The sequence below is a fragment of the Astatotilapia calliptera genome, chromosome 5, assembly GCF_964374335.1.
Source record: "Astatotilapia calliptera chromosome 5, fAstCal68.1, whole genome shotgun sequence".
Classification (NCBI taxonomy): Eukaryota; Metazoa; Chordata; class Actinopteri; order Cichliformes; family Cichlidae; genus Astatotilapia; species Astatotilapia calliptera.
The window spans coordinates 9,178,673-9,205,466 of NC_137426.1; the positions used below are offsets into that span (position 1 = coordinate 9,178,673).

The following is a 26,794-nucleotide window of genomic DNA, read 5'->3' on the forward strand; positions in this document are numbered from 1 at the left end:
ATCATTCTCCTCACATTTGTTTTCTAGTTCCAGGGAAAATATTCCAGCTGGAGGCCATTACTCTACAGGTCTTTGCTGATTTGTGAAGTAGGCTTTACCTTTGTTGGGTCTGGAAATACAACACCCTCTTCCTGTGAAACACTGTAAAGCAACACAACCATGAGCATTTAAATTCAACAAAAAATTAACTATCTTTTTAAAATGGTATTCTGATTGCATGACTAAAAATTTCAATCATGGTTATAGGCTTATAAATAATACGATATTTAAAATAATAACATTGTGCTAGTGTTGAAATAGGTACTCTTTTACTAAATAATGGCTTTCATTAAGAAGCAAATCTAGTAAAACACGTATTAAAAACCCTATTTAAAAATATTTTGAGACTTTGCTGGAGGGCTAATATTATCTGCTTGTGGGTCAAACACTAAAAAGGATGAATGATGTATGTTCTCGTGGGATTTGAGTTTATCCCTGTGACATCACCGTCTTGCAAAGCCTTCCTATGAAAAGTCAATAAGTTTAATTATTAAAGTGGAATGCTAATGGTCCACTAATACCATAAAAATAGATTATCCAGTTATGTGTGGCAGAGTTTTGATTGGGTTAAAAATGACTTCACCTCTACCATCAGCAGTATTTTGTCAGAGAAAAAAAAGCACTGTGCAAATTAAGTAAGTCACATTATGATGATTCTGATGTTTCATGTGGTTAAAAATGCAGAACTGTAAACTATGTATAATGAAGTACGATGAAAGGCAAAGAAGTTTAGTTAAATGTTCTTAAATAAAGACAATATTTGACCTATTACAGCCAGGACTTGGGATGTAGTACCCTTTTAATACAGAGAAAATGAATAATCATGTTCAGCCTGATTATTTTAAAAAGAAATGTCACCACAAATTAGACAAAAATGCAAAAATCATTTTCATTAGCTGCGCATTTAATGTATAACAACAGTACAAAGTGAATCTTTTGCTTGCAAAATAGGAGTGTTTTTTATGTACAGTATTTATACAGTAATATATAGTTTAAAAAAACATTACAGCTTAAACATCTGACAGTTTATTGCACAACACATTTATAAATTATCATCATCAAACCACACATGAAACTGATGAATTCTGTCATATTTCAACATTTAACAGGAAATGTACTTATTATTTATCGTAGTTCATCTTGTTCTTGTAGATAACATGATTCAAGGTCTTGTGGGGGATAAATGAACTCCATTGGTACGGAAATGTTAAGAAGATAGCAGTAATACTTCCAGAGACTTTATAAGAAGCCTCAAGCATAAAAAGGCATTTGTTTCCTCATTGTAAATTGGTGAAACAACCAATCAGAACTAAAACTGTGAAGTAGTCGTGATGTCGCAGATTTTTTTTTCTTTTTTTTTTCTTTTTTTTTTACAGTTATGCTGAAGTTTAGATAATTATTTTAAAGTTTAGATATGGCACTATAACTACAGGAGCAGGGGGGGACAACGAGCAATCAGGTAAAGTGTACACTGGAATGCAAAATAAAACTGGAATAAAACGTGAATTCTACGTTAAAGCACGAAAACAGTAAGGATATAAAGCGTCACTAGTGCTGTGAAGCAACAAACAGACTTTACAAGAACCCACTGCTGGACCAGTCACATATACCGTTAATCATATATCCACTCTGTTTAAGAAATATAAGAGCACCTGCTTTACACTGAGCTGAATCCCGATCCAGATCGCCTGTTTTGAAGGTGAAAAAATCAGACTTCAGCTTTTAACCTGCATTTAGTTTCCACATTATGCTCAAAGTGGATTCATTTGGTAAATCAAAAAAGCATCAAGGCCTTTATCTAATCTAGTTTGACCAGATTACTTGACAGGAGCTGCAGGTGTTCTTGGTATCTTGTACACCGTGTGCATTTCAAGTATCACGCTAAATGTAAACAATGACTGATGAGACTGGAAGGGTGGGTGCTATTGGCCAGGTTAGGCTAATCTGATCCACTTTCAGGCTTATAGCATCATTAATCATGCTTTCTACTGCAGTTCAATTTGGTCCCCACTTATCTCTGAATGGCTGAATTACTGGTCTATTGATCATCACTGTAAAAAAAAATGTCCTATCTCAAATGGGATCTTTTCCGTACAATGGCATGTATTATTAATAGCTTCTACAGGAGCGTTTAATATGAATGAAACATGAGATATATTATATTTGGCACGAAGAGCCAGGGATTGGGTCTGAAAATATCTACACATATTTCAAATTGGAAAGTAATGATGTCTTGGTGTTGGATTATTAAACAGCCAGACCCTAAACCTATAAGCGACAAATCTGTTGTATACTTCTTTCAAAACCCAGTAGTTCAGACAATCATCATTAAATGAAAAAAAATATATGATGTTTTATGATGTCACATATGATGGAAATCCTCAAGCACCAAAATAAAAAGTAATTTTGCTGAAATCCTAAGTGTTCTCTCTCTTAAGCCTTTAAAAACCCAGAAAAAAGACTTGGTGCAAGATGCACATCTCTGCTCCGAATGGCAACAAATGGCGATGTCACTCCAAGTTTGTGATATGTAGTGCGAATAAGTGTCCTTCATGTTTGACATATAAAAAGAACTTTGAGTCTTGTCCCATTAAATTGGCTCCTGTCTTTGAGCTCCTCCAGTGGCTTTTCAAGTTGAGTCATTCTTTATTAAGTGGTGTTCTCTTCAGAGCCATGCCACACACACACTTAGTATAACCACCGACTACAAAGGCAAACCATTACCCAGCGGACAAGAATTGGCGGAAAATTCAGCAGCCGTGATGGCCTAAATCCTCCTTCTCTCTCCCTCTATAGTAGTGTTTTAGAAGTTGGATGTTTGCCTTTTGGAATTTCTTCTGAAAAATGACATTGGATTCAAAAGTCTTGCTTTGGGACGTTCTGCTGTTTGATGTGTGCTGTGGTTTGCGTATGTACATTTGTACCCGTGTATTTATCCACGTGTAACTGTCAGTTTGTATACAGTAGGTCCATTAAAACTGCAGTCTCTCTGTGCACAACAGTTTGTGTGTATGTGTGATTTAATATATCCGCACATGCATACCAGAAGTCGGTTGATTTCCACATCTGAGAGGCATATGTGTTTATAATTCCCCTGTTATGGTATATTTTGGTGTCTGTGTATCATGTGTGCATACAGAATGTGTTTATGTGTGTATATGGAAGTATTTAGGATCGTGTGTGTTTCTCAGCTCTCTGTGGACAAAGCTGAGATGATCTGCTCCACTTTATACGCCAGCTTCTGCTTTTGGGCCTGTTCATCCTGCTCCAGTGCCTCAATGATCTAAAACACACAGAGATATAGGCCATAAGGACACAAAGCATGTCACTGGTCAGCTGTAGTAAATTAGCACGCACGCGTTATGTCATGGGGTCAGATTTTGTTTTAGATTTTATTTAATTTTTGTTTATGATTGTGTTGTTTCCGTCTTTGTTCTGAATGCATTACTTATGTTTGACCGCGGACTCAACGCTAATAAGTTTCACTCAATCCTTGTTACCTTACTATGTATATATAGTTTGTCGCATAAATTAGTTTTGCACTTTTAGCTGACAACAGAAGCAATTTGAAGACACACTTCGTGTTCCTGGAAATTGTTAGCGGCATTCTCAGTAATTCTTTTATTGGTTAATTGAAAATCACCCAGCATATTATCACAAAATGAATTCATTAAATTCGACACAGTCTGTTTTGTTTTTTGCCCGTTTGATTTCTGCAATCAGCCATGACCTTTACGAGGGCTCAAAATTAAAACCGTGTTTTGGTAAGTTGTTAGCAAACAGTTGCCTGTCCGCACACCCAGCATTCACAGAACAAGACTGGCGTGTATTAAGAGATGTATTTGTGTCCAGCTGACCAATTTAACTCCAGTAATTACTCTACTTTTGTCTCCATTTTTGAGGGAATTATCTGCCCCTTTAGCTGCTAAAATAAATGACAATAAAAGAAAGTATTGGCTAAAAGAAGTCAGATTCCTAAAATCAAACAATGGCAGGAGAGACGTTAAAGTGTCCCAAACTGCAGAAAATTGAAGAGTTGGCTTATAACTCTCTGGAAGTTCAATGCAATGGAATCAAGACACTGCTATTTATAAATAAATAAATGATTAATTATGGCTGCTTTGACTTCCAAAATTGATAACTTCAATTGGTAATACTGCAAAAACATGTGGTGCACATTACTGGTTTAAAGTGTATTGACTGGGCCTCACCTCTTGGCTGTATTTGCTGACATATGCGTAGATCTCATGGAGGGCACTGAGCACATTGAACTCACTGGAGTGAAGGCGAGCCTGTTCAGCCAGATAGGCATTCATATCCTGATCACTGATGGCAGGCAGGCGGTTGATGTCAGCATAGTACCTGAGAGGAGACGCACGCACACACACACACACACACACACGCACTGTCAGTGTGGAGGGCACAGTGATGCATACCATAGCTTTTCTTCTCACATGGAATCGGTCTGTTTTGAAAAGAATATGCTTCGACACGGGAACCTGTAAATCAGAGGTGTTGCACCATAGAAAACAAGGAAAGCGTTACTCATGCGTTTAGTCATGTAGTAATGCAGACAATGTATTCAAAAATAAACGAACACGCTTTTTATTTCCATATGCAGATACACAAACTGAGCCTCAGCAAGAGCCTTAGGAAGATTATGTTCATCATTAAAGGTTTCAACAAAAACCCATCTGGACTCATAACTCTGAGCAATCGCATGTGTATATAAAGAATGCCCTGCCTTGCTGCATGCATCGAAGAAGTTTAATTTTACATGCAGTGCACAACTCATTTCATTGTTTCTACATATTTTTATTGCAACTACTGAATTAAAAAATGTCGGCGAATGATGAAGACCTGACCTTGATCTTTTACTAATATGATAATTAACAAATGAGTGAGATTATTATTATTACTTAAAGAACAATTATTTCATTTAAAGACGGATTTTTTGTCATGCTCGTAAAGGCACCATTGAAGATCTAGCTAGACTTTCTAATGGGTCCCTAGAGTTGCATTAACAAAGGTTGCAACACTATTGCTTTATATGGCAAAGGTGTAAAAGATATGGAACTGTGGTGTGATAAAACTTACAGAGTCATGAAAGGCGCTCTGTGTATGTGAGAGTAAATTAATAAATGTGGTGGTTCTGACAAAACATAGTATTGCTGATGAAACCAATGGCAACCAACGTTCTGGTGAGGAGCTGGATGTCTGTCAATGCTCCCAAGTTAGCGCCTGATCAATACAGGATAGTGATAAAGATATTGATGATTTAAAAATCCAATATTCCAATACATCACAGTTTTAGAGTGGCCGACAAGTGGACAAAGAATGCAATGTCAACATTCTTAACATGGTTGAAGGGTGTTTCTTCCATATCTTATTTACTTTTTAAAATTCAGACTGATAAATTCCAGTTTATAATATGCAGCATCTTACCTGAAAACATTTAGGCCTAAAAGCTGCCTATAAATATACTTATCTACCGTATACAAAACATAATTTTAACATAATTATAAAAAAGCCTGCACATACACACCTTTCTACCCAGCTTTTGTAATGTGGTATGTCCTTGGCGTAGAGTAGTTTGGTGGAGGGAGAGTCTTTTCCCAGACGATGTTCGGATGTTGAGCAAGAGTCCATGAAGGTTTGGGCCACCACAGACAAACAGGCGTCTGTGATGCTACTTTTATGGATGTCAAACACAAACTGGGGATTCTTGATCACATTTACCCAGAAGCGGAGGGGAAGGCTGGGGGGGGGGAGAATCAAATGAGCACTTTTCAGAGAAAACTGATAACACTGCTGGCTTCATTAATCTGTTAAAGTGACTGCATTTTGTCATCCAGAAGTATGTCACTTTTACGTTCCTAATGGCTTCATTCAGACATATCAATGGTAGCCACACAGAATGGAGAAAAAGCAAGTGCTTCTTAAAGCTCCGTGTGCTTATCCATTAATGTGACTGCATGCATTCAGACTGGTCTTCTGTTAAAAGTGATTAAGAGTAAATATTACTAGCTCACACCTAGAAAGCCTGTCATCACAGCTTTTACTGAAAAGTGACCTGGGTACTAATTTAGCGTTGCAGCCGCCCCATTCAGATGCTGTCAAATTAATGGAGGAAAGTGAATGAGAGCGGCTATTGAGAATAGCGGCTATACAGAAACGTAAAAAAATATATATTTTAGGCTGTGCAAGGCTATTTTGCAAAAGGAAATCATGAAATGTCCTTTTAATCATCCTTTTAGTGACTTTTTCTTTTCAAAACATGGAGATTAGAAGACTACTGAAAGATAATTTGGAATTACAGATTGTTCCCAGAAATAGGAGTTGCTTCCTTGAGAGCCATTGACCCATACAAGATAAAACCAGATGACCTACAAAATTTAACAACTCTATACTCTACTATAAAATCAAAACAATACTATACAATTCTAAAAAACAAAACAGAAAAAAAATATTTGATAAGATAATCTTAACAGTTGTGTAAGACTGTGGCTAGAACATGAAAATATATTACAATTGTTACAGAAAGCTATTTCTGTAACAAGCTAAGTGCTGCTGAAAAGTTTCTTTTCTTAGGCTGTAAGTAGACAACAGCACTATGAGAAATCAAAAATCTTTCTCACCAGTTGCTCTTCCATGTGTGGCGGACGTCCATGTCATGGATGCCATGTCTGTCAGCCTGCTCATCCAGGAAGTCAAACATGTATTTAATTGCGAGAGGCAGAGCAGTGCCTCGACACACAGTGCTGAACAGGGTCTCAAATAAATCGTCCACAAACTTCTGCAGCGTTCCCTGAAAAGTAACAGAATGGAGATTTGCTCTGTTTTTTGTGAATATTTTGTTTGTTGTTTTTACAAATGATGACGTTTCCTACCACAGACATCTACATTAAGTTAATTAGTTAATTTCTCTAGGAATGGATGTGTCACTTTTCCTGTGGTGCAAAGGACTTTGAGTGGTCATGAAAACTTCAAAATCACCAAATAAAGGCCTCCGAGTACAAATGTTTTCTCCATGTTTGTTTTTTTCTATTCACCGTTACCACAGTTTGCAGCATGTGTTATGTGGTACCTTTGTTGCTAGTAGCCGTGTCAGGTAAATCTCAGACACCATCTTGCTGCCTCGCTCGCCCTCTTTCTGGTCCCCGTGGTCATGGTTCTTGACTAAGTGCCAAACTTTGACACCACTCTCCAGGTCAGGGGTCAGCATAGGCACACGGGAGTGGGGGCTGTCAGGGCTGGTGGGGGTGGAACGGAACGATACATCCACACCTAGATGGTTAAAGAATAGATGATAAAGAAAAATGCACAATTCCTAAAATATTTCAGTTTGTAAATGTACATTATATATCTGATAATCACTCTATTAGACTGGAGCACAAACAAAGAGAACGTCACATTGATTTCTCAGGTCTAAATAAGTGGTTGACAGTCTTCGTTGTAATCTGGAAGTGAGCAGGTGGGCTGTGTGTGTTTTGACTGTATAATCAGGTGCTGTCATTATTTCATCGGTCGTCATAGTAATGATGCAGACATACACTCATTCATTAAAGAGATGGTTTCTATGGTTCTCGCTTTCTGCCACTAAGTGTTTTGTGTTTTCAGCTTTTCGACTTACAGCGTGGCATCGCTTGAAGTTCTTGTGTTTTTAAAAGGAATATATTAAACCCAACGACAAACATTTATGTAAAGTGCATGATTTTATTGACGTTAAGATCAGGTCAGCTTGTGTTATACCTACTGTATAGAAACGTGAAGTGAAAAGACAGTTCCATGTCAGCTTATATATAAAACCTAATAAACAACATACTTGATTTGCTTTTGTAAATGCAGAATATTTCTTGAATATTTTTTCTAGACTATCATGCTTCCTTTATTTAACATGCCTTCTAACAGTGTCAACTAATGTGCTTTACAGCAGATTGATAAGTGACAGAAACAGATGGTGCATCACTACTGTGAGGTGGATGAATATTAAGTATTTGAATTTCCTAAGCAGTACTAACCATATCTGCTGATACTGCGTGGGAAGCTGGCTGAAGAAGGAATGTTGAAAGAGGACATCTGTTTGGGCACCAAGGCCACCACACAGCGATCAGATACCTGAAAAACAAAGGTAGAGCCTTGTGAATTTTTTGCTAGCAGCTGTTGGTCAAAAGTAATCATGGCAGGAATTCCAAATATTTTTTGAGCTTCAAACCAAGAGCCAAGGATTTTCAGAATTATGACGGAAAGGTTTTGAATGTCCTCTGTGGGCTTTGTAAATTTATAAAAGACAGGCTTTTAGTTCAACTGCAGTCTCCTGTAAAAATCCACTATCATCAGATAGATGAAAATAAAAGGCAGCACAGCATCTACTGGAACAGCTTTATATTACTGTACCAAATATAAATTGCAGGAGAACTCAACACACTGCAGATGCTACAAACACCCAAATAAAGAAATACTCTGCAAGTAGCCCAAACAATGACCAAACTAAAAAATTGATGGATTCAGCAAAGACATGCATTGTGTTGTAAACCAAAGTAATTCCAACCATGATGTTTCTGCAGCCCCAGGAAACACTTTTACCGTTGCTACACTGTGCCTTTCTATATCATATATTTGGAGGTGTAGTATTTGCAGCCCTTTCTGTATTTGTAGTTGAGTTCAGGTCCTTTCTTATTTAAGTAGGTGATGATCATAACTAAATGCATGAAAGGTTTTTTCTAAACTCTCACATCAATACTTAACTCAACATTGCCCTCCAGTGATGCTCATGGTAACTTAGCTTAATCTTTTGCAGCATGTAAGTAAAGTGAAATATTTATGTAATAGACTGCTAAATGTTTTCACATAACAATACAGGCACTTTTTTCTAGTGTCGGTCCTAGATCCTGTCTGTGGAACAGCACTGGGGAAATGCTGAATATTGTAGCTCTGCTCTATGAGCTATGATGAAGACCGGTTATCCGCAGTATGAGAGAAATTCCACATTCAGACTTAGCTTTGCACTATTCTGCAAAAGCTGCATTATAGCGAATACCAAATTCAGCTTAGCGACAAAACATGCATTTCCTAGCTAGTCGAAAGATTAAAAATGAAAGAGCTAAATTGTTTATCTCCTCTAGAGATAAGACAGAATGCATTCTCTCCTCTCAAAACATACTTTTAGTGCAGAAAATGTGGCTTTTCTTTGTCTTTACTGGTCTCTGTGTTTTTAGAAAAGTATGTTTTCTCTGTGCATGGTACAGTTGGCCCAAAGCTGACAGTGTAGATGAACATTTGACTGACAAAGGAACAGGATGACTCATCTGAGGTTAGTGACCTGTGTAGTCGCATTTATGAGCTGGGAAGGAAAAAAAAGTGTTGTAAAGAGACGGGCACACAAGTGCATGTTTGGTTGACTAAGTGTGTTTGTGACCACGAGGTTGGAAAAAAATGTAGGCAGTGATGAGGTGAGTGAGATGAATGTAAATGAGTAATACTTTGCCCTTCATCAACAATATCTAGTGAGCAACTGAGTAATCCGTCTGAAAAATTCAGACTTTCCAGGTATAAAATTGCAATCGTTTTTTACAAGCTTTGAGGTAATTAGAGCTGAAGTAAAGCGTCAGTCGACAGACGTTAATTTTAAAAATGTTTGAGTCACTAAAATGTCAAACATTTCCGCCGTCTTTTTTCACATGTGAGGGGTTTTTTTTGCTTTTGCTTTTATTGCACTTAGTATTGGTTCAGGCTGGATATAAAGTCAATCTCCAAACCCAATATCCCAGCAAATAAGCTGATAACAGTTGATCTCAGTGACAGCCGACACCAGCTGATTGCTCGAATGATACCCGGCTACTCATCCATTATTTTATAAGGTAGGATTTTTTTTGTTGCTATCCTTCTGTAAGCTGCTTTACAACCCACCCCCACCCCACATCCTTCTATTCATGCAGCATTTGCCAAAATCATTGTAATATATGTTGACATGATATGCATTGATGCTTTTTTATGTTTTCTTACTGCTTCTCTCCCTGTCCCAGGCTTGTATGCTTTGGGGAACACTAGGACATACACATGCCTCACTCTGTATTATAAACCAAGCTGCCTCCCACTTTGGTGGTCTGCTTAAGCTGCAAAAATTCCCATCTATCTCTGTGCTAAATTGCTGACCCTCTTCCCCTTTACCAATCCATATATTTACACATCACTTAACTTTGGAGAGTGGAGTCTGAACGCCAAAGTCTAACTATATTCTGCTGTTGTAATAAGTCATTCATTTCAGATGTGGGTTATCTGATTGGAATCCGTTTTATATACTCTACCGTTGGTCGGAGAAACAAGCAAGTTTTAGCATATCACCTTGATTATAAGACACTGTAATGGGCGCAAATAACTGAATTATTCATAAACTCAAAAATCAGTTTTTACTTGTAGTCGTGGTATGATTGTTATTAACAGACCTGGTAGTGCATGAGGGTGTTGAGTCTCTTCCAGTCGCTCTCTATCTTTGTTGTGATGTCCTCATCCTGCAGAACCACACGAGCTGTTCTGCCCTGCCGCCACTCTGTAGGAAAATACAATCAATAATAAATGTGTGACATATGGCACTTTGAGGAATGTTGGTATCCCAAGTTTTTGACAGTTACATATTGTCAAATGTCGATCATTTGTCTGCCCCTTGGCGCTGCAGTTGAGGTCATGTTATCCTTTCGCACTATATTTTATTCTTTGAAACTCTGCAAGTTGTCAAGTGTAGCAACCAAAGTGTCACCAAGACAGCTTCCTGTGCATTTCTACTTGACAATTAAAGTGATTGTGATTCTGTGAACAAAATAAAAATGACAGTGTCTTCACAGAGCTTTAAGCTGCCCAAAGCAACAAAGAGAAACTGATCCTCTCCAAATCCCTAGCCTGGAAAAGCCCCTTAGGGTATAACACTACAAGCCCAAAGCACGATCAGCCACTACCTACAAGTTATCTTATTTACTGCCTTTGAAGGTGCATGTCAGTTGGATTTGTGCCGAGTCATTCGGTATTGGATGACATGTTGTGGGCGTAAGCCTAGGTGTAGGTGCACTGTCAGAACGGTTTAACGTCAGTGTTAGAGTGTTGTTCTGATTAGGGCTGTAAACAGGTAAGGGGGGGTGGGGGGGGGGAGTCTTGACGAAACTGATGTGGAGCCCTTTCTAGATGTCATATTTGGTATTTGGTATATTGTCATTTGGCACGCTCGATTTCTGCTCTGTTTTCCCCAGCTGTCATTATTCCACATGTGATGTGCCACAGAAATAGTGCAATCTTAGTTTTGCCCCAAAATATATAACACAATTACTGTACTGAAATTATTCCTTCACAATGGGATTGCACTCTGTGCAGCCTCACCTAGATCCATGTCTGTAGCCCGTGGCCGCTGTGAGTACGGCATGTTCTTGTACACTGCATCCAGGATCTTCTCCTTTACCTGGGTAATGGTGTCACAGTTGAGCACCTTGACAGGGATTTCTGGGCTGTTCTCATTGTCGGGGTTCACACAGCTCAGCGTCTGGAGATCCAGGATAGAGAGAAGGGGGAAGAAAAGGAAGGAGGCAGAGAGAAATGTGTTGATTGATACGGAAGTCCTTTCATTACCTGCTCTTCACCAAACTGTCCTGGTGGAGAGCATCTTGGCCAGAAATGTAATTTCACACCTCCAGGATGTGCTTGTGCAGCTCTGGCAGGGGCATTAAACAAGTAATGAGACACAGACTCTCAGAATCTCCGACATGGCGATCAGAGAGGTGTCATCCTGTCGCTGGCTGGCTCTGCCATGCAGCTAAAGCCTGAGGGGGAACCTATTCTGATGGGGCGCTGGAGGAACCCAGCTGGCTTCATTTCAAAAGAAATGTAAAAGAAAGAGACATGTTGCATTATCCAGGTAGTCTTACCTCGTGAATGTACTGGTTTAGCACATGACAGTTAAGCTTATATAGACTCAGTCTAATATTTGTAATTGTAAAGGTAGCTAATATAATACTTTTTTTTCACTAATTTGGGTGAACGATGTCCAGTGGAAACAGTATTTGATTAAAAAGGATATTTGTTGTATGGGGTTTTGAGGCAAGTGTGTGAACTGCTTTAAAAATGGAATTTCGAAAATGTTTTGTCGAATTTTAAGCTTAACGAAATGGGCATCTGGCTATGCAAGAATGTTTATTTCATTTTATCAAAGGTATGCAAACATTCAAAGCAATCATCAAATTATAACCACAGCCTTGGCATATTCAACATTTCTGGGGATCTGTCAAGGCACTTTGCCAAGAGATGTGCAAAAATTAAAGCAGACAAAAGGTAGAGAGTTTTTTGTTTCTCTCTCTCTATCCATGTCTTTGTGACTCACCAGCGTCTTGTATTCAATCTGCTGGCGGATGAGTTTGTCTTCACTCAGGGAATAGCGTGCCTCTCCTGTGATGGAGTCTATGGGTCCTTTCTCCATTTGCTGTTTGATGGCACAGAACAGCATGAAGAGAGGCTCGCCAGCACACTCCTTTGTTTTGGAAAAGAACCCAGGGATTAGGTTGAAAGGTGGGAGAAAGGAAAAGAAGACATAAAAAAAGTAGTGAAGGGAAGGATGGAAATCAGTATTCATCAGCAGAGGTGATGAGACTGAGTAACTGGAGCATGACACATCAAACATAATAAAATTGAGCTTTTATACAAAGCTGGAGACATGTTTGACCTCGCAGGTAACCATTATCCTTCCAGGGTGTTGTTAGAACACATCGATATTAGGCATTTAAAATCACAGCCGCAACACAAACATGCACAGCAGTCTATTTCAGAATCAATGCAAATAACTTTAAGCGAAACCATAGTAGCTCTCACCATCTTAGCAGTGAGATGTGAGAAGGATTTCGTTTTACCTTGAGAAATTTGTGGAGCAAGAAAGCAAACCAGTTTGTCAGCATCTTCTCTGCCACTGACTCTGTTCTGTAAGACAAAGAGAGAGTGTACTCATTTATTAGCAAAGGCACCCCTCTGAGAGCTGGAGTGGTCTGAGTATTCTTTATAATTTAAGACGTAGACGAGCCTGGCATTGTTGAAACCAAAGAAAAATTTAACAAGGAGAGTTCTGATGATATAGCCGCTTGATCTCGAAGGATTCCAGCAGACTTTGGGTTAAGTGCTGCTAGTGCCCAGCATTTTTGGGTCATGACATAATTGCTTAGAGACAGGTTTGAAGGCCACTTTGAGTCACTCTGTTTCTTCCTTGCAGTGTCTGCACTTAGCTACTTTATATGAGTCCACATGGGTAAAAAATTTATGATTTACTGTCATATATTCTAACTAAATATGTAAAAAAAAATATTTCTGTGGCAATTTTTAAATCCGATCCAAGGCCTACAGCATTTTAGCTACAAATTCCATGTCCTAAACCTGTCGCACTTTTCTTTTGTTCTTACCCAGATTTCAATCTTAACCTGCACTGAATCAACTGTTGACGGCGTCCCATTAAACTTTAGAGTGCTTCCGCAAGAGCTGCATGTTTGGGCTAACAAGTTCTTGTTGTACTAGCTCCCATGTGAACTCATCCTTATATTTAATGAGTGTGCGTCAGATTGTGAGAGCAACCCCCCCACCCCCCACCCCTTTTTTAAGACCTCATGAAACATTCAGTAGGCCGGTCTCAGCACTGGGAAAACAATCGGCAGATAACCAGAGGTGGAGGAAAAAGGGAGAGAGGCGAGAGGAGGAAGAGGAGAGGTGATGGGGAAAGAAATGTGAGCTACAGCTGAATGTTTCATGAGTGGCACACAGAAGATAAGTCAGACTGACAACAACTCTGCTGCCGCTGCACTCACTCTTCCCCATTAGGTTCTCCTCCTCTGCCAGTCCCTCCCACTCTCTATCACTTTTAACACTCCTGTCTTTCACCTGTCTGCTCAGGCATCCTGTTTCTCAGACTCATAGCGGATGTTTCACACTGCTGCACAAAACAAAGCTGTACAAAGGTGGGCTTCCCGTTACTGGCCTAGTTATTCAACCATCAGAAGTGCAGCAACTGGGCCGGAAAGAACAATGCACAAAGGAATTATCTATGCCAAAAGATAAGCAGCATTGATCAGAATTGGTCGGGTTTGTGACTGAAAAAATCTCTAGTTTTAATCCTCTCACCACAGAGAAAAAAGGGAGTCCAGTGTTGCGAAACTGAATGATGTACCCGACATGACCTCCCAACCGAAATGTAATGGGCTTTTCAAATTTCTGACTTTCTTGCATGTCTAGCTTTTAGGGACTTTCTTTAAACATTTTGGAGAACAACTGATTTCTTCTTTTCTGCAAGCACAGCTGAGATCTGATTAGAGATCTAAATTCTGCTTTGTCCACAAAAGCCACAGGACTGTGGCTCAGTAGGACCACTCTCTCTGATATCAATTTAAATAAATGAATTCATGTTCTGTTCTGTCCTGCAGTTTTACCTTAAATTTATGCGTCTTACATTTTACCAAAGAACTGGAAATGAAAGTTTTCAGCTGACAAAAAATAACTCTGTATGTTACACAGCTTTTTGTTAATTGGGTTTTAGCACTGTGAATGATTCTGCTTACCTGCGGAGGAGTAGTTTGGGGTGGTTCTTGCTCTCCAGATTGCGTTCTATAAGATCTGAGAGCAGATGTTTCAGGATGTCTGTGGCGTACTCCAGCCGTCCCTGCAGAGCGGTCATGATGAGCGAGGCAACGTAGCCGCGGTCACGCATGGAGAAGGAGCGCTGCAGCTCCAGTGTGCGTATGAATGTCAGCAGGAAAACCTTATTATTCACCAGCTGAGCAAATTGCTTCAAGGCTTTCTCCACATTCGCCTGTCCGCTCCCTGGCACCTGCACGCATCATGCATTTTTGCACACACAGAAAGGTGAGTGCGCTCATTAGATGGTACACACTCATGGATGAGTTATAACAGAAATACAGACCAGAGTAGAAATTCTCCCCTTCAAAGGGTCGGTACAAACCAGAATTACTGGTGTTGCTAAAGCCTTTGCCTAGAAGTGAGTGAAGGTTATGCAAATGCGTAGAGAACTGCCCCACCCTTAAAAGTGTAGATTTAAAGGAATATATAAAAAATAATAAAAACCTTTTTTGCACTAAATAAAGAACCTTTGTTATGTGTCAAGTGCAATCAGAGGATTTCTAAAGAGTTAATTGGTTCTTAAGAAGTGCTATAATTTGTACCCTAATAATATCTTGATTAAACTATCTTTAATTGGTAACATCAGCCTTGACCTTTACATTCCAAGCTTCTTCTTCTTCTTTTTTTTTTTTTTACACAAAAAAATTAAAAGCCAAATACTTTTTTTTCTCCAGATTTTCTTAAAAACTGAATAGAGAATGCCTCAAAAATTAAATAATTTGCCTATCCTTTGAGACAATAATGAAAACACTTCTTTCAAATGCATTTTAAGAAACAGAAATGACTTCAAACCCAGTAGAAGGCTCAGAGATTAATGGAAGCAAAAAATTCCCAGTATGAGCTGCAGTCAAAAACTCAAATTAAAAACATTAATAAAATTTGGCTATAAGGACACTTCTTGTGAAGGTCTGCACCATTGACAGCTTTGCAGCTGTTTTACAGTAGATTTCCTCCTTGAAGTCCCTTTCTGCCCACTTATGTGCAGGGACCTCGAACTCGAAAGCAAAAATCTACTTCTCTGCAAAACTGACTCAACCTTTATGTCAAGGATAATTACTGGTGGTGAGTTTGGTCTCCACAGTGCCCAAGCTAGAAGAAGGCGCCCCAGGTTAGGAGTGGCACCAGTCAATTGTAAAGCCACAGTCTCCACTCAAACTGCTTCCCATTCTCTTCCCGAAAATGGAAATCAAGTTGCATGGTTGGTGTTTTGACACAGTGGAGCAGATTCAGCAGGCATTACAAATGTGCAAGTTCAAGTGGTCTGAACAGCTCTACCGGTCAGGGATGTGAAAATAGCAGGAGCACTGGAAGTGACCTTGAAATAGAGTGCAGTCAAATTTTAATCAGGTATATTCTTTTGCTTTTTATGGGCAGCGGTCCAAAACTTTTTGACCTCAAACTGATGTGAATATTCTCACAGACAGTTTGACAGCTTTGGCCAAAAAGCCAGTAGCAATTATTTTTGGAGTATACTGAAGCTTTAAGGTCAAGACGTCAGAAAAATGGTTGACACTGCATTCAAGTGTTGCAGCCTCTTCTTCAAAGGTTCCTCACCTCCAGTTCTCTGAGGACAGGATGATCATCTATACCGGGGAAGAGAACTCTCATGGCATAAGTGCGATAATCCAAGTAGGGAATGCCGGCTCTGTCCAGATCACTGGTTAATTCATTGATGTCAGTCTGTAGTTCTGCAAAGGCTGCACATGACACATGTATAAAATGTTTTGCCCAACATTTTAGTAGTGTAAGACAGTAATTCCAAATAAAAAACTTTTACATTTGCATCTTTGAAATTTGATATCTATAGCTTGAATATTAACTATAATTTTGCTCATCTTTTAATTAAGCCACCTTATATAGTGCTGTGAAAAAGCATATGCCTAGTTTTTTGGGGTTTTCAGGTTTCAGTTTTCAGTTTTATTTGTCATATGCAAGTTAGCACAGGGTCAACATTGCAATGAAATGTGTTTGACAAGCAGCAGTCACTCAGCAGCATGGTACAGTAGAAGAAAATATAATAAAATATAATAAAATAAAAAAATAAATAGAAAAATAGTAAAGAGCAAAATATTAGAGAGACGTGGTAAAAGAGAAAAGATGACTAAATATATATGTATCTATAAATATAAATATATGTACACTAGTGATTAAATAAGAAAATCTTGAAAAGAAATATGACGGGGGGCAGATGGGATATTGTTTTATATGCATATTTGTCGTATTTACATGTTTCAGATCAGACAAGCTTTATTGTTAGCCTAAGATGATCCGAGTTAATACAAAATGCAGTTTTCAAATGAGTCATTTTTAAGGGCAAAAAGTTATCCACAGAATATTTTCCTAAAAGTTTTGGAGATCATCCGGATGTTTTCTGGCAGATATGTCTTTGTTCTTTTTGGTTGTCAGTGGTTTTCAACTTGGAGGTCTCCTATGAATGCCATTTTTGCTCAGTCTCTTTCTTATTTTTGAATCATTAATCAATGACCTCAACTGAGGCAAGAGAGGCCTGCAGGTCTTTACATGCTGTCTGGGTTCTTTTGTGACCTCTTGGACAAGTCATCAATGCGCTCTTCCATGTTCTCACTCTGGTTCAGTTGAGCCCCAAAGCCTTAGAAATGCTTTTGTAACCCTTTTTAGACTGATGTCAGTGACTCTGTTTCTCATTTTTCTTTCGATTGTGGCATGATGTGTTTCTTTTTGTGATCTTTTAGCACATTCAATTTGTCAGAAAGAGTCCTGTCAAGGCTGAGTGTAGCTAGTAAAATTGAAGTCAGCTTTTCACAAAATGTGGTTAATCACAGCTAATTCACGATTTAACAAAGAGGGAGGATTACGTTTTTCACATCTCAGGTTATCTGAGCTCTCATGTGATCTGAAACATGTGTGACAAATATGCAATAAAATAAGAAATCAGGAAGCGGGCAAATGCTTTTTCACAGCACTGTAAATCATTTTGTACACATAATTCTGACATAAGCTTTTAAAAGAATATAATGCAATTATACATTTCATGTTAATTTGGGAATATGATTGAGCGGATTTAAGATATTTTTATCTTTTAGTTCGTACTGACCCTCTTTGCACTCCAGAGCCACTCTGGATTCCAGATTGTCCATCTGCATCTGCAGGCGCTTCAAAGTGAGGTCATTCTCATGTGACTTCCGCCTGTAGGCCAGCAGAACTATTACAACGATGATGAGGAGCAGCCCTCCTCCAGCTGTGATACTGAGGATAGCAGGAAGGGTGAGCAGGCTGTCGGATCGGATGTGAACCTCTCCTGGAGAGATGTGGAGTCCGCCGACTTGAACCTGAATAATTGCACGATAAAATTGAAAGATTTAAAGATTTTCAATAAAATCTTTAAAACATGTTCAAAAAAAGGCAAAGCCAAAAAATAAATAAATAAAATGATCACATCAAATGTTAAAGATTTGCCTGTATAGTTGCCTTTGAATAAACTAATATCCAGGCACACACACTTACTTTTCTTTTAATAGCTCTACTGTCAATACTTGCAAGAGTGCATGTCAATAATTGTAGAAGGCAATGTTCGCTACTTTGGAACCTACTAGACCATGAGTGACAAACAATGACAGAAAGCCAACAACTAAGTGAAAGCCTGTCAATGACCCACAAATACAGACAAGCACTGACCTGCAGAGAGTGACCCACATTCATGCAGACAGGGAAACAGATGGACAGACAGACAGAGAATTGCCGGATAGGCACAGAGTTGAAACTGACCAGGACTTTGTGTTGCCCGGTGAGGTTTGGTGGCTCACAGAGTAACTGAGTGTCCGACACAGTAAGAGAACAAGGTGTATCCCCGATCAGCACCGTGTAGTTGAGCCTAGCTCCACCAGATGCAGATGGCACCAGGTTACGTCCCTGCAACATATAATATAAAATTTAAATATATCAAGCACATTTCACATTTTAAGACCAAACAGCTCAAACATTAAACCTGAACTCTGTACTGAGAATCTTAAAAAAACAATATTTGTTTGATCTAAGAGATCCAATTAAAAACATGATTCTGTGCATGAACTATTTGACCAGACAAGCAACTGTTCACCAGAAAAATAGTATGCTTTAGCATCATTCAATGTTTATGCATCAGTGGAGTTAGTGTAAACAGCTATAAGGGCATTCACAGAGCACATCACCTGCCAGGGCCTAGGCGCTACTTTGCAAGTTTGCAAAGAACCAAAAGTTAATTGGTTTTTCTGGTCCCCATTCTGCACCTTTCCACCAAGTTTTATGAAATTCAGCTTGGGTAGTTTTTGCATATTCTTGCTGAGAGACAAAACAAACAGCACTGATCACATCCCTTTGCCTTGGCTTTTGTCTTGCGAAGAAGGCTTTCTGTCAGTTTCTGTACTGCACTGCGGACTGCCACAGAGTCTATTTTTTATTTTTTTTTGCAAGAAAGCTGCTAAATTATTTTAGCTAACAAAGGCAGATTACTTCAAGACACAAACCAATATGCCATGCTGTTCTCTCTTGGCAAACGTAGCTAAAGATTTAACTTCCTTGCAGTGGCACATGAAAGTAAAGGGAAGAAAAGTAAGGCAGAAAAAAATTATTTTAAAAAGTACAAAAGAAGTGTTGTCCGTTCTTTGACAGGAAGCATTTGAGTTCACAGGGAGAAGAACATCAGACAGAAAAAGTCAGCAGTTATGTCCACCGTGGTCTGAAATATTTATTAAAAAGGCATAAAAATTAATGGGGAAACAGAGGGGTTGATGTGTGTGGAAGAAATAAAATCTGATCAAATGGGATAAGATTTTTTTGATCACTGAATCAAGCAACAGACCATTTATAGCACTGAGCATAAGGATAGAATTACATTAGGTTATGTGTACTGAAGATAAAACAAATGCTGTTATGAAAGCCACTTAGTGTTTTTAAGGTTTTGCCTTACTCTGAAATGGGAACTGAAACTAGACTCATTTCTGGGAAGCTCTCCATCAACTTACTTTGAGTATGATGGGAGCTCCAGGTTTCTGCTCCAAAACACCCGAAAGGCTGAGGGGCTCCAGGTAAGGGTTGGGGTAGTAGACAAAGCTTGTGTTGTTATAGGTGAGCAGAGCTTGGACATTGTTGAAGACAAATCCAAACTCATCCACATGTTTCACTGTCTCATGGTCTGTGGTGTACTCCACCTTCAGAGATGGAGCGAAGCAGCTGATGGTGGTTGTGTTCAGAACTTTGCACACCTGGAGAAGAATCAGATCAGGTTTTTTAAGTTACACCACATTATCCACAACCTGACAATGTAGTGAGTGAAATATTACAGCAGCCAGACTGTACGTATTATGATATACAAGTTTTATATCTTCCAGTAATTATTCATTTAACCTCAAAGGAAAATTAAGTACAGCAATTAATGAAGCACCACTTGTAGTTTTTATATATGTAGGAACCATTTTTGCTAAATAGATCTGAACAGATGTCTCACTTCGTGCCCAAATGTTATACTACTAATAACTATCCTGTTATTTCGAACATCCAGATGTTAGACCCTTTAAAATCCTATTCAACTTGCATATTAACAGAATAATATCTACTAGAATCTGTTTCATATTAAGCCAATCACTCGATTACGAGAGTGAAATTCTGTGGGCTTTTTCGCCCCTATACTTCTTCAAAGTCTCCTTTAAAAATGAGCTGTCCCTTTAAATTTCACCAGCTTGACACCAGTTTCTAGTTAGCTTTAGTCAGATCTAGTTTTGCACAGAAAGCTATTTGAAGTAAATTAAATGCTTTTGTGATTCTTAACATTTTCAAGTAATTCCAGTTATGTTTTCGAGATATGTGTGATAAAGATGCTGCCCTCATTAAATTCACCAGTGACCCTTTTCTAGCAGCCGTTTCGGGTTAAAGTTCAACTTTAATCCCTTCAGATCTCAGCTTTGCCAGTAACACTGTCGAACATGCAGCTTTAATTGACTGGCTGAAAATTTGGGCTGGCATCGTTAACACATCATTTAATTGGCTCTGGGCAAACTTCTCACATACAACATGTTCCACATAAAAACACCCTAATTTATCAAACACAAAAACTGAAGGTCCTTGTTTTCTCTTACATTCGTGCAAGCAAATAATGCCATCATTCTCTCTCTGGCATCTCTGCAATATTTATCTTTTCTGCCAGGGTGCAGTCCTAAAGCAAATCCATGACTAGTAAGAAGTGGAAAACTTGCTCCCAAAGGACCCTGGTCTTTTGCCAACAGGGTCCCAACACTTTATAACAATCAATCACTTTGAGCGACCTGCCTGAGCAGTTCAGGCGAGCAGAATTAGCTCCATAAATCACCTCCAAAAGTGAGTTGTTCATCCATATCATTTTTTAAATCTTCTTTTGGAATGATCCTTTATGTAAACCTGTTCTCACTTCTTTTTTCCTCCCCAAACCTCTTCCTCTTCAATCACATTATAAAAATGATTATACCACAGCACTGAATCTGTCTAAATACAATCATAACAAATCACAGATTTAGAGTAAATTTATTGACGTATGCTTTTTAAAAACTAAATATAACTATAAATCAGCAGTTTTTACACTCACATTGACAGATTCATGCCCAGCATATTTGACTCTGACGCGTGGTTCCTGAACTACATCCAGATTGGTGCCAGTCACGGTCAGAGTGGTGTGTCCACTGTTTAGAGGAAAGAAATACATATTTATTGTTCAAACAAGCACATACGTGCACAATGCTCTCAAAGCAACCTGCTGAAATGCTGCTGCTTTTTCATCATGATTTAAATTAGAATGATAACCACAGAGACATCTGTGTTTTTAAACATTTCCCAGAAAACCTGCATTAATGCAGGCTTGAGGAGGAATAGCTGGGATGGTAGCTCAGGCTTTGTTATTGGACAGATCAAACGGAGAACCAGCTGGCTGCTATTTTATATTCATCCATAACTGCGAGACTGGCATAGCACGAATACAGGTGCTGCTTGTTTACATATCTGCGCTAGATGTGATTAAAATAAACAACACGCTGTAATCTCTGAATAACCTGAACTGCAGTGCGAGCTTAGAAAAATGTGGAAGTAGAAAGTCGGAAAAGTGAGACAAAGAGGTCAAAATACAGGAGAGGTGGAAAAATGCTTAAAAAAACTGGTCGGTCAAGTCAGCCTGACAGAGTGCCAATCCTTCTCTTCTCACACTTCAAAGGCTACCTAAGCTTGTAGTGCCTCATAGTGGGAATGCAGATTCATGATGAGGGCTCTTGATTGCAGCTCCACAAAGCTCCTCCTGTCACTAGGCTGAGGGCCAGGGTGTCTCTCTGAAGTCTAATCTGCAGGGACGTAGTGCCGAGTAATCCCACCCTAACTCAAATTAAGTGCCATCTTTTATTTAGCAGAGTCCAGGTAGTGCACCCTTCAACTGCGATACAAATGTTCACGTAGCAGGTTCATTATTGTAATATTAACTGCATAGAACTCATTCATGTAGAATCGTGAATATTTGAGTCAAAGATGGTTTGTTTGGGGGTTTTTTTTGACTATGATTGTTTATATAGATAACAATGTTGTGGCCAGTGACTTGATAATATCTCTGCAACCCTGACAGTATTGCCAAACTCTCAGATTTCCTAAGAGACTTTCTATGAAGAGCTGTATTATTAATCCCATTGTACCGAAACTGGCTTCAATTCACGGAGGAGTTGTTTGTGAGATAATTCTCAATATATAGGAGTAAATGGAGCTTAACACCTAAATTACCTGCTTCTTGACAAAGAAAGCCAATGCCACATTACTTTGGTCAGAAATGATTAGTTTTAACAAATAATGTAGGGTGCCCTGTTTCTTTGGGTATTAAAAGGGTAGCTGTTCTCTAGCTGTCTAAATTGTCCTCTACGCCCTGGTTAGAGGACTAAAGGACCACTACTCCTCCATTGCCAAAAGAAATGGGAGGACTAGGGCCAAGTGATGGGCCAAGAGGGATTGGGCTTTAGTCAATGAACACTGAAGCTTATCTGTGCAGTGCAGTCCTGGAACAACATCTGTATTTCATAATATTGTGTTGTTGTCTTGGACTTCTTTATGTTGAGAAGTGTTTTTATTTTTTATCCTTTCAGGTTACGTGCATGAGGGGGCCAGAACATTTGAAATGGCTAACCAGCACAAAACTATTACTGTTACCACGGTCCATATAATTAAATTAACACCTCTGTGACAGCATCAATAAAAACTGAACATTATAGCCTTCGTAAAAAGGAAACTTTATGGGAATTGTACCCATTTTTTGAGAAAAGTGAATCACACATAGTACAAGTTTTTCTGTGCCACTGACTTTACACATAGATTCACAACTTGTGTGTGGGTGTTGATTTAATCTAAATGAAGTATTGGATATTTATGACAGAAAACAGTTAAACATGAAGTGCATGAAGTCCTCTTTCACACATGCATCATCTGCAACACATTTTGCAACATGAAAACTGTCACTTGCAAGATGAGATCATTTGCACTTTTTTAATTGTCACACGTTCCTATGATTAGGCTAGTAACAGCGTTTATTCAGTACTTAATTTTTTTATGTTACCTGGTAATGCTCCACAGGGGCTCAATGCGCTGTACTGTGGGGTCTTCTATGTACTCAAAGGTCAGACTTCCAGGAACCTTGGCGCGGTCAACACTCAAACTGACTTGCACTGGCCCCGCTCCAGTCACCGATGGAGCAGAGAAGCACACAATCTCTGACTTGGTCCTCCTGGTGAGATTACCAAAAGAGAGATTTATTCATGCCTTTGATTGTGACTGCCCACTCAGTGCTGCAGTGGCAGACTTCACGTCACTATGAGCCATGCGCATTACGGTGAGAGGAGAGGATTCATTATAGTCTGTCCCATCTCTTCCTCGTTACAGACACATTAGGGATGGAACACTGTAATTAGAGGGTGCTCAAATTAATGGCTTCCTTGCCTCACCCACCTGACTGCTACAATGTGAGGCATTTTGAACTTTAAATAGATATCTATAAATACACAGAGAACAAAACTTACTACAGTGAGTTTCATCATCTCCTCACTAATTATCAAAGACTTTTAATTTAACGCACAGACACATAATTGTATCAAAGGTGTGCTTTTTTAAAAGAGTGACCTCATACAGTTTTTAATTGATATTAGTGAAGGCTAAATCTTTAATATTGTGCAGAGGCAATCTAAATTTAGTGCTTGTGAGTCAGGAATCATTTTTAATGTGAGATTAAGATGATGTTAAGGGGTTATATTACTCACCTGTATAGCTCACATGTCTGATTACCAAAGTACACATTAACGGTACTGCCAGCTCCTAGATTCTCCCCGACTACAGTGACCTTGGTGCCCCCAGATTCAGGTCCTCGGCCTGGAGTCAGTGCCAACATTGCAGGGGTCTTTGGAAGAAAAAGAAAATCATTCATGTTTCATTTAGCATACGTGCCAACGCAGAATACAATATGTCTTATTAACTGTGTGATTCTGATAAACCCTGTTCTTCCAGCCTTGGCTCAGTAAGTCTCTGTAGAACTAAAAAGTTAAGAGCAAAATTGTTATAAACGGTAGACCAAGGTCTAATAATTTATTGAGTATCAAGGCTATAATTATTTTAAAAACGAGTAATACTACACCACATGCTCAGAAACAGAGCCCTCTTTGGGATAAGGTGCAATAAACCAGAACATTGTTTTCATCAGCCACTAACAAAAATACCACAGTTGAAAAGTCATTCCTAATTATTTTTTAAACTGTCTTGTGCACAGTCTGTGCTGCACTTAAAATGCATTGAGAGTCTTATTCTCTTCCTTGCCAGTTGATGATTGCAGTTGCCTGAACCGATCGAACTGGTTAGCTTTTACCTACAATCATACAAACACTTCGCGTTTATTTTGGAAAAAGTGGACAAGTTACACGTGTTTCAGTGTCAGAGTTACCACAAAGGAGTAGAGCTGGGAAGACTGTGCTCGTAGCTCTGGTCTACATTCGCCAACACACAGCATAACTGGACCTGGAGTACTTCCTTCAGGAGCTGCAGCCATCTCACACACAATCCTTTCAAGACAAAAAAGTAAAAAAACAAAATATGTATGTGGGTGCACAAAAACACAGGCATCATGCATAATAGTAATAGCAGCATCCAGGCATACACACAGAAGAATCACTGCACTGCATCACATTTGTTATGAAGTGCACTGCCGGAAGATGGCCGGTGTGATTGAGGTAGACTTTCATGGAAGTTGTGGGTCAATACAGAAGCCCATCTTTCTTCTGAATGGGAAACCTATAACAGCAGTATAACTCAAATGATAAACTACACCCCTCCCCATCTCCAGCACGATTGCCACCCACCATTACCTCCGGTTACCATGACAACATAGTGGATTCTTCAATAAATCAGTATTGCCTGTCAGGTCAATAAGATAAAGTACGCCATGAATAAGTCATTATAGCAACTGACCCCACGCTGAAATTAATGGTAGTAACAGCTGTAATGCCATGTTTTAAAGCACTGTTTGTGCCAAATGAATGGCCCTGCCAAATGCACAGCTCTGCACAAGAAACTTGTCCTGCGATACAATAAGAGCACCCAATGAATCGTCCCTGCCCAGCCCTTCTATTCATACATCACGTGAGTTTTCCAATTTTCTGCTGGCATGTTTTTTTTCCCTTTTTTTTTTTACCCCCCCTTCTTTAGAAGGATATAAATAAAGTCCCTGCAGCCTGAGCCCAATTGCATTACATGGCTGTGAGAGAAACACATGGCTAACAGATTGTCCCTCCAGTCAGCGACATGCAACGCATTTCAATTACAGCTGTGCCGACAGCCTTATAACGACAATGACACAAAGACTGTCTCTTCCTTTGGCTCTGACTGCACCAGAGCAATACAAAGAACCATGCACAATCCTACAACCTGATGAGGCATCACAGAGTATCCAGCTTATTCAGAATGTGCTAGTGTCTTTATGGGGAAAAAAATATGTAGAAAGAAGGAGATAGGGAGAGTGCACGCATTTATTTAATAGTACTATATCAGTACTATTTATTAGTACTGGAGGGGAGGAGTTTCTCTTACTGTTCTGCAGTGATGTATCCCTCCTCCTGTGGTGTGCACTGCACTCCTGCCACTTCCACGTTACCAACCAGCTCAGAGAAGGATAGACCAAGGTTCAAGCCCTGGATTGTCACCAGGGTGCCCCCTTCCAAAGGTCCAGCAACTGGGTTGACCTACATAGAAGAGAGGAATTAAATAAATTAAATAAATATTATAAAGCTTTATTCTTGTACATATTTTTTGAATAATTCTTGTATATTTTTTTCCACATAAATAATGTGCACTTCCATACTGGAAAAAAAGATGCTATAAAGAGAGTTAAACTTGGCCAAACCCAAAAGAATTTCAATTATCATAAAATGCAAACACTTTAAGTTCTTACTAAAAATTTGGCTTTGAGCACTGCCTTAAAATATAGGCTTTTGACTATTTTGATCAAGAAATATTGTCCTATAATATGTGGAATAGTAGAATCACACTTTAAAAACTTAAAACTGGATCTGTGTAGCCTTTCTTTATTCTTGGGAAGCAAATATTAAGTAAATATACCATAAGTCTGTGTGTGAAATGCTCAGCTTTCATAGCAACTGGGTCTCTTCAGAAAACCTTGAAATCCACCATAATTCCAAGCAAACTTTAATGAATAATGCAGTGAATAACAAAGCCTTGAGAAAACCTATTCACAGCCCTTTCCAGTGTCAAGTTAACCATCCCAGCAGGAAACCTTTGGACCTACAGAACAGAACAGGAGCAATGCCGGAGCAACACTCCCTCCACTCCCAAGCAGCGCTCAGTAGTTGATTCATTCGGCTGCAGCTCCTTCAAAAACCCCAATAATGTGACAGGAACATCAAAGGCTCCCGGCTCTTTGAAGTGGAAGAGCCTTGCATCTCTGTGCCTGACCCACTGCGCCTCATTCAAGAGAATGAACAGGAGTTTGTGACATAAAAGATCCATCATCACTTTCTAAACAGACTGAATACGTTTAGCTGTCAAGCACTTAGGGTATTCAGCTGGTGTGGAACAAAATGTAAGATAGGCTCAGGTAAAC

General features: G+C 39.1%; 1 protein-coding gene across 1 annotated transcript in view; it reads right to left on the reverse strand.

The window, feature by feature from the left end:
* Positions 1-922: 922 nt before the first annotated feature.
* LOC113022072 (plexin-A2-like) overlaps positions 923-26,794 on the reverse strand; it is a 94,097-nt gene continuing 68,225 nt past the window's right edge. Inside the window, exons 13-32 of the mRNA XM_026167080.2 lie at positions 25,765-25,916; positions 24,623-24,740; positions 23,949-24,085; positions 23,252-23,419; positions 21,260-21,353; positions 19,668-19,907; positions 18,433-18,576; positions 17,762-17,996; positions 16,243-16,385; positions 14,610-14,878; positions 12,924-12,990; positions 12,401-12,547; positions 11,407-11,566; positions 10,485-10,588; positions 8,061-8,157; positions 7,127-7,326; positions 6,678-6,847; positions 5,585-5,797; positions 4,251-4,401; positions 923-3,322 (exon numbers count right to left, since the gene is read on the reverse strand). Of these exons, the coding sequence (XP_026022865.1) occupies positions 3,227-3,322; positions 4,251-4,401; positions 5,585-5,797; positions 6,678-6,847; positions 7,127-7,326; positions 8,061-8,157; positions 10,485-10,588; positions 11,407-11,566; positions 12,401-12,547; positions 12,924-12,990; positions 14,610-14,878; positions 16,243-16,385; positions 17,762-17,996; positions 18,433-18,576; positions 19,668-19,907; positions 21,260-21,353; positions 23,252-23,419; positions 23,949-24,085; positions 24,623-24,740; positions 25,765-25,916 (3,105 nt within the window). The 3' untranslated portion in view covers positions 923-3,226. The remainder of the gene's footprint in view (positions 3,323-4,250; positions 4,402-5,584; positions 5,798-6,677; positions 6,848-7,126; positions 7,327-8,060; positions 8,158-10,484; positions 10,589-11,406; positions 11,567-12,400; positions 12,548-12,923; positions 12,991-14,609; positions 14,879-16,242; positions 16,386-17,761; positions 17,997-18,432; positions 18,577-19,667; positions 19,908-21,259; positions 21,354-23,251; positions 23,420-23,948; positions 24,086-24,622; positions 24,741-25,764; positions 25,917-26,794) is intronic.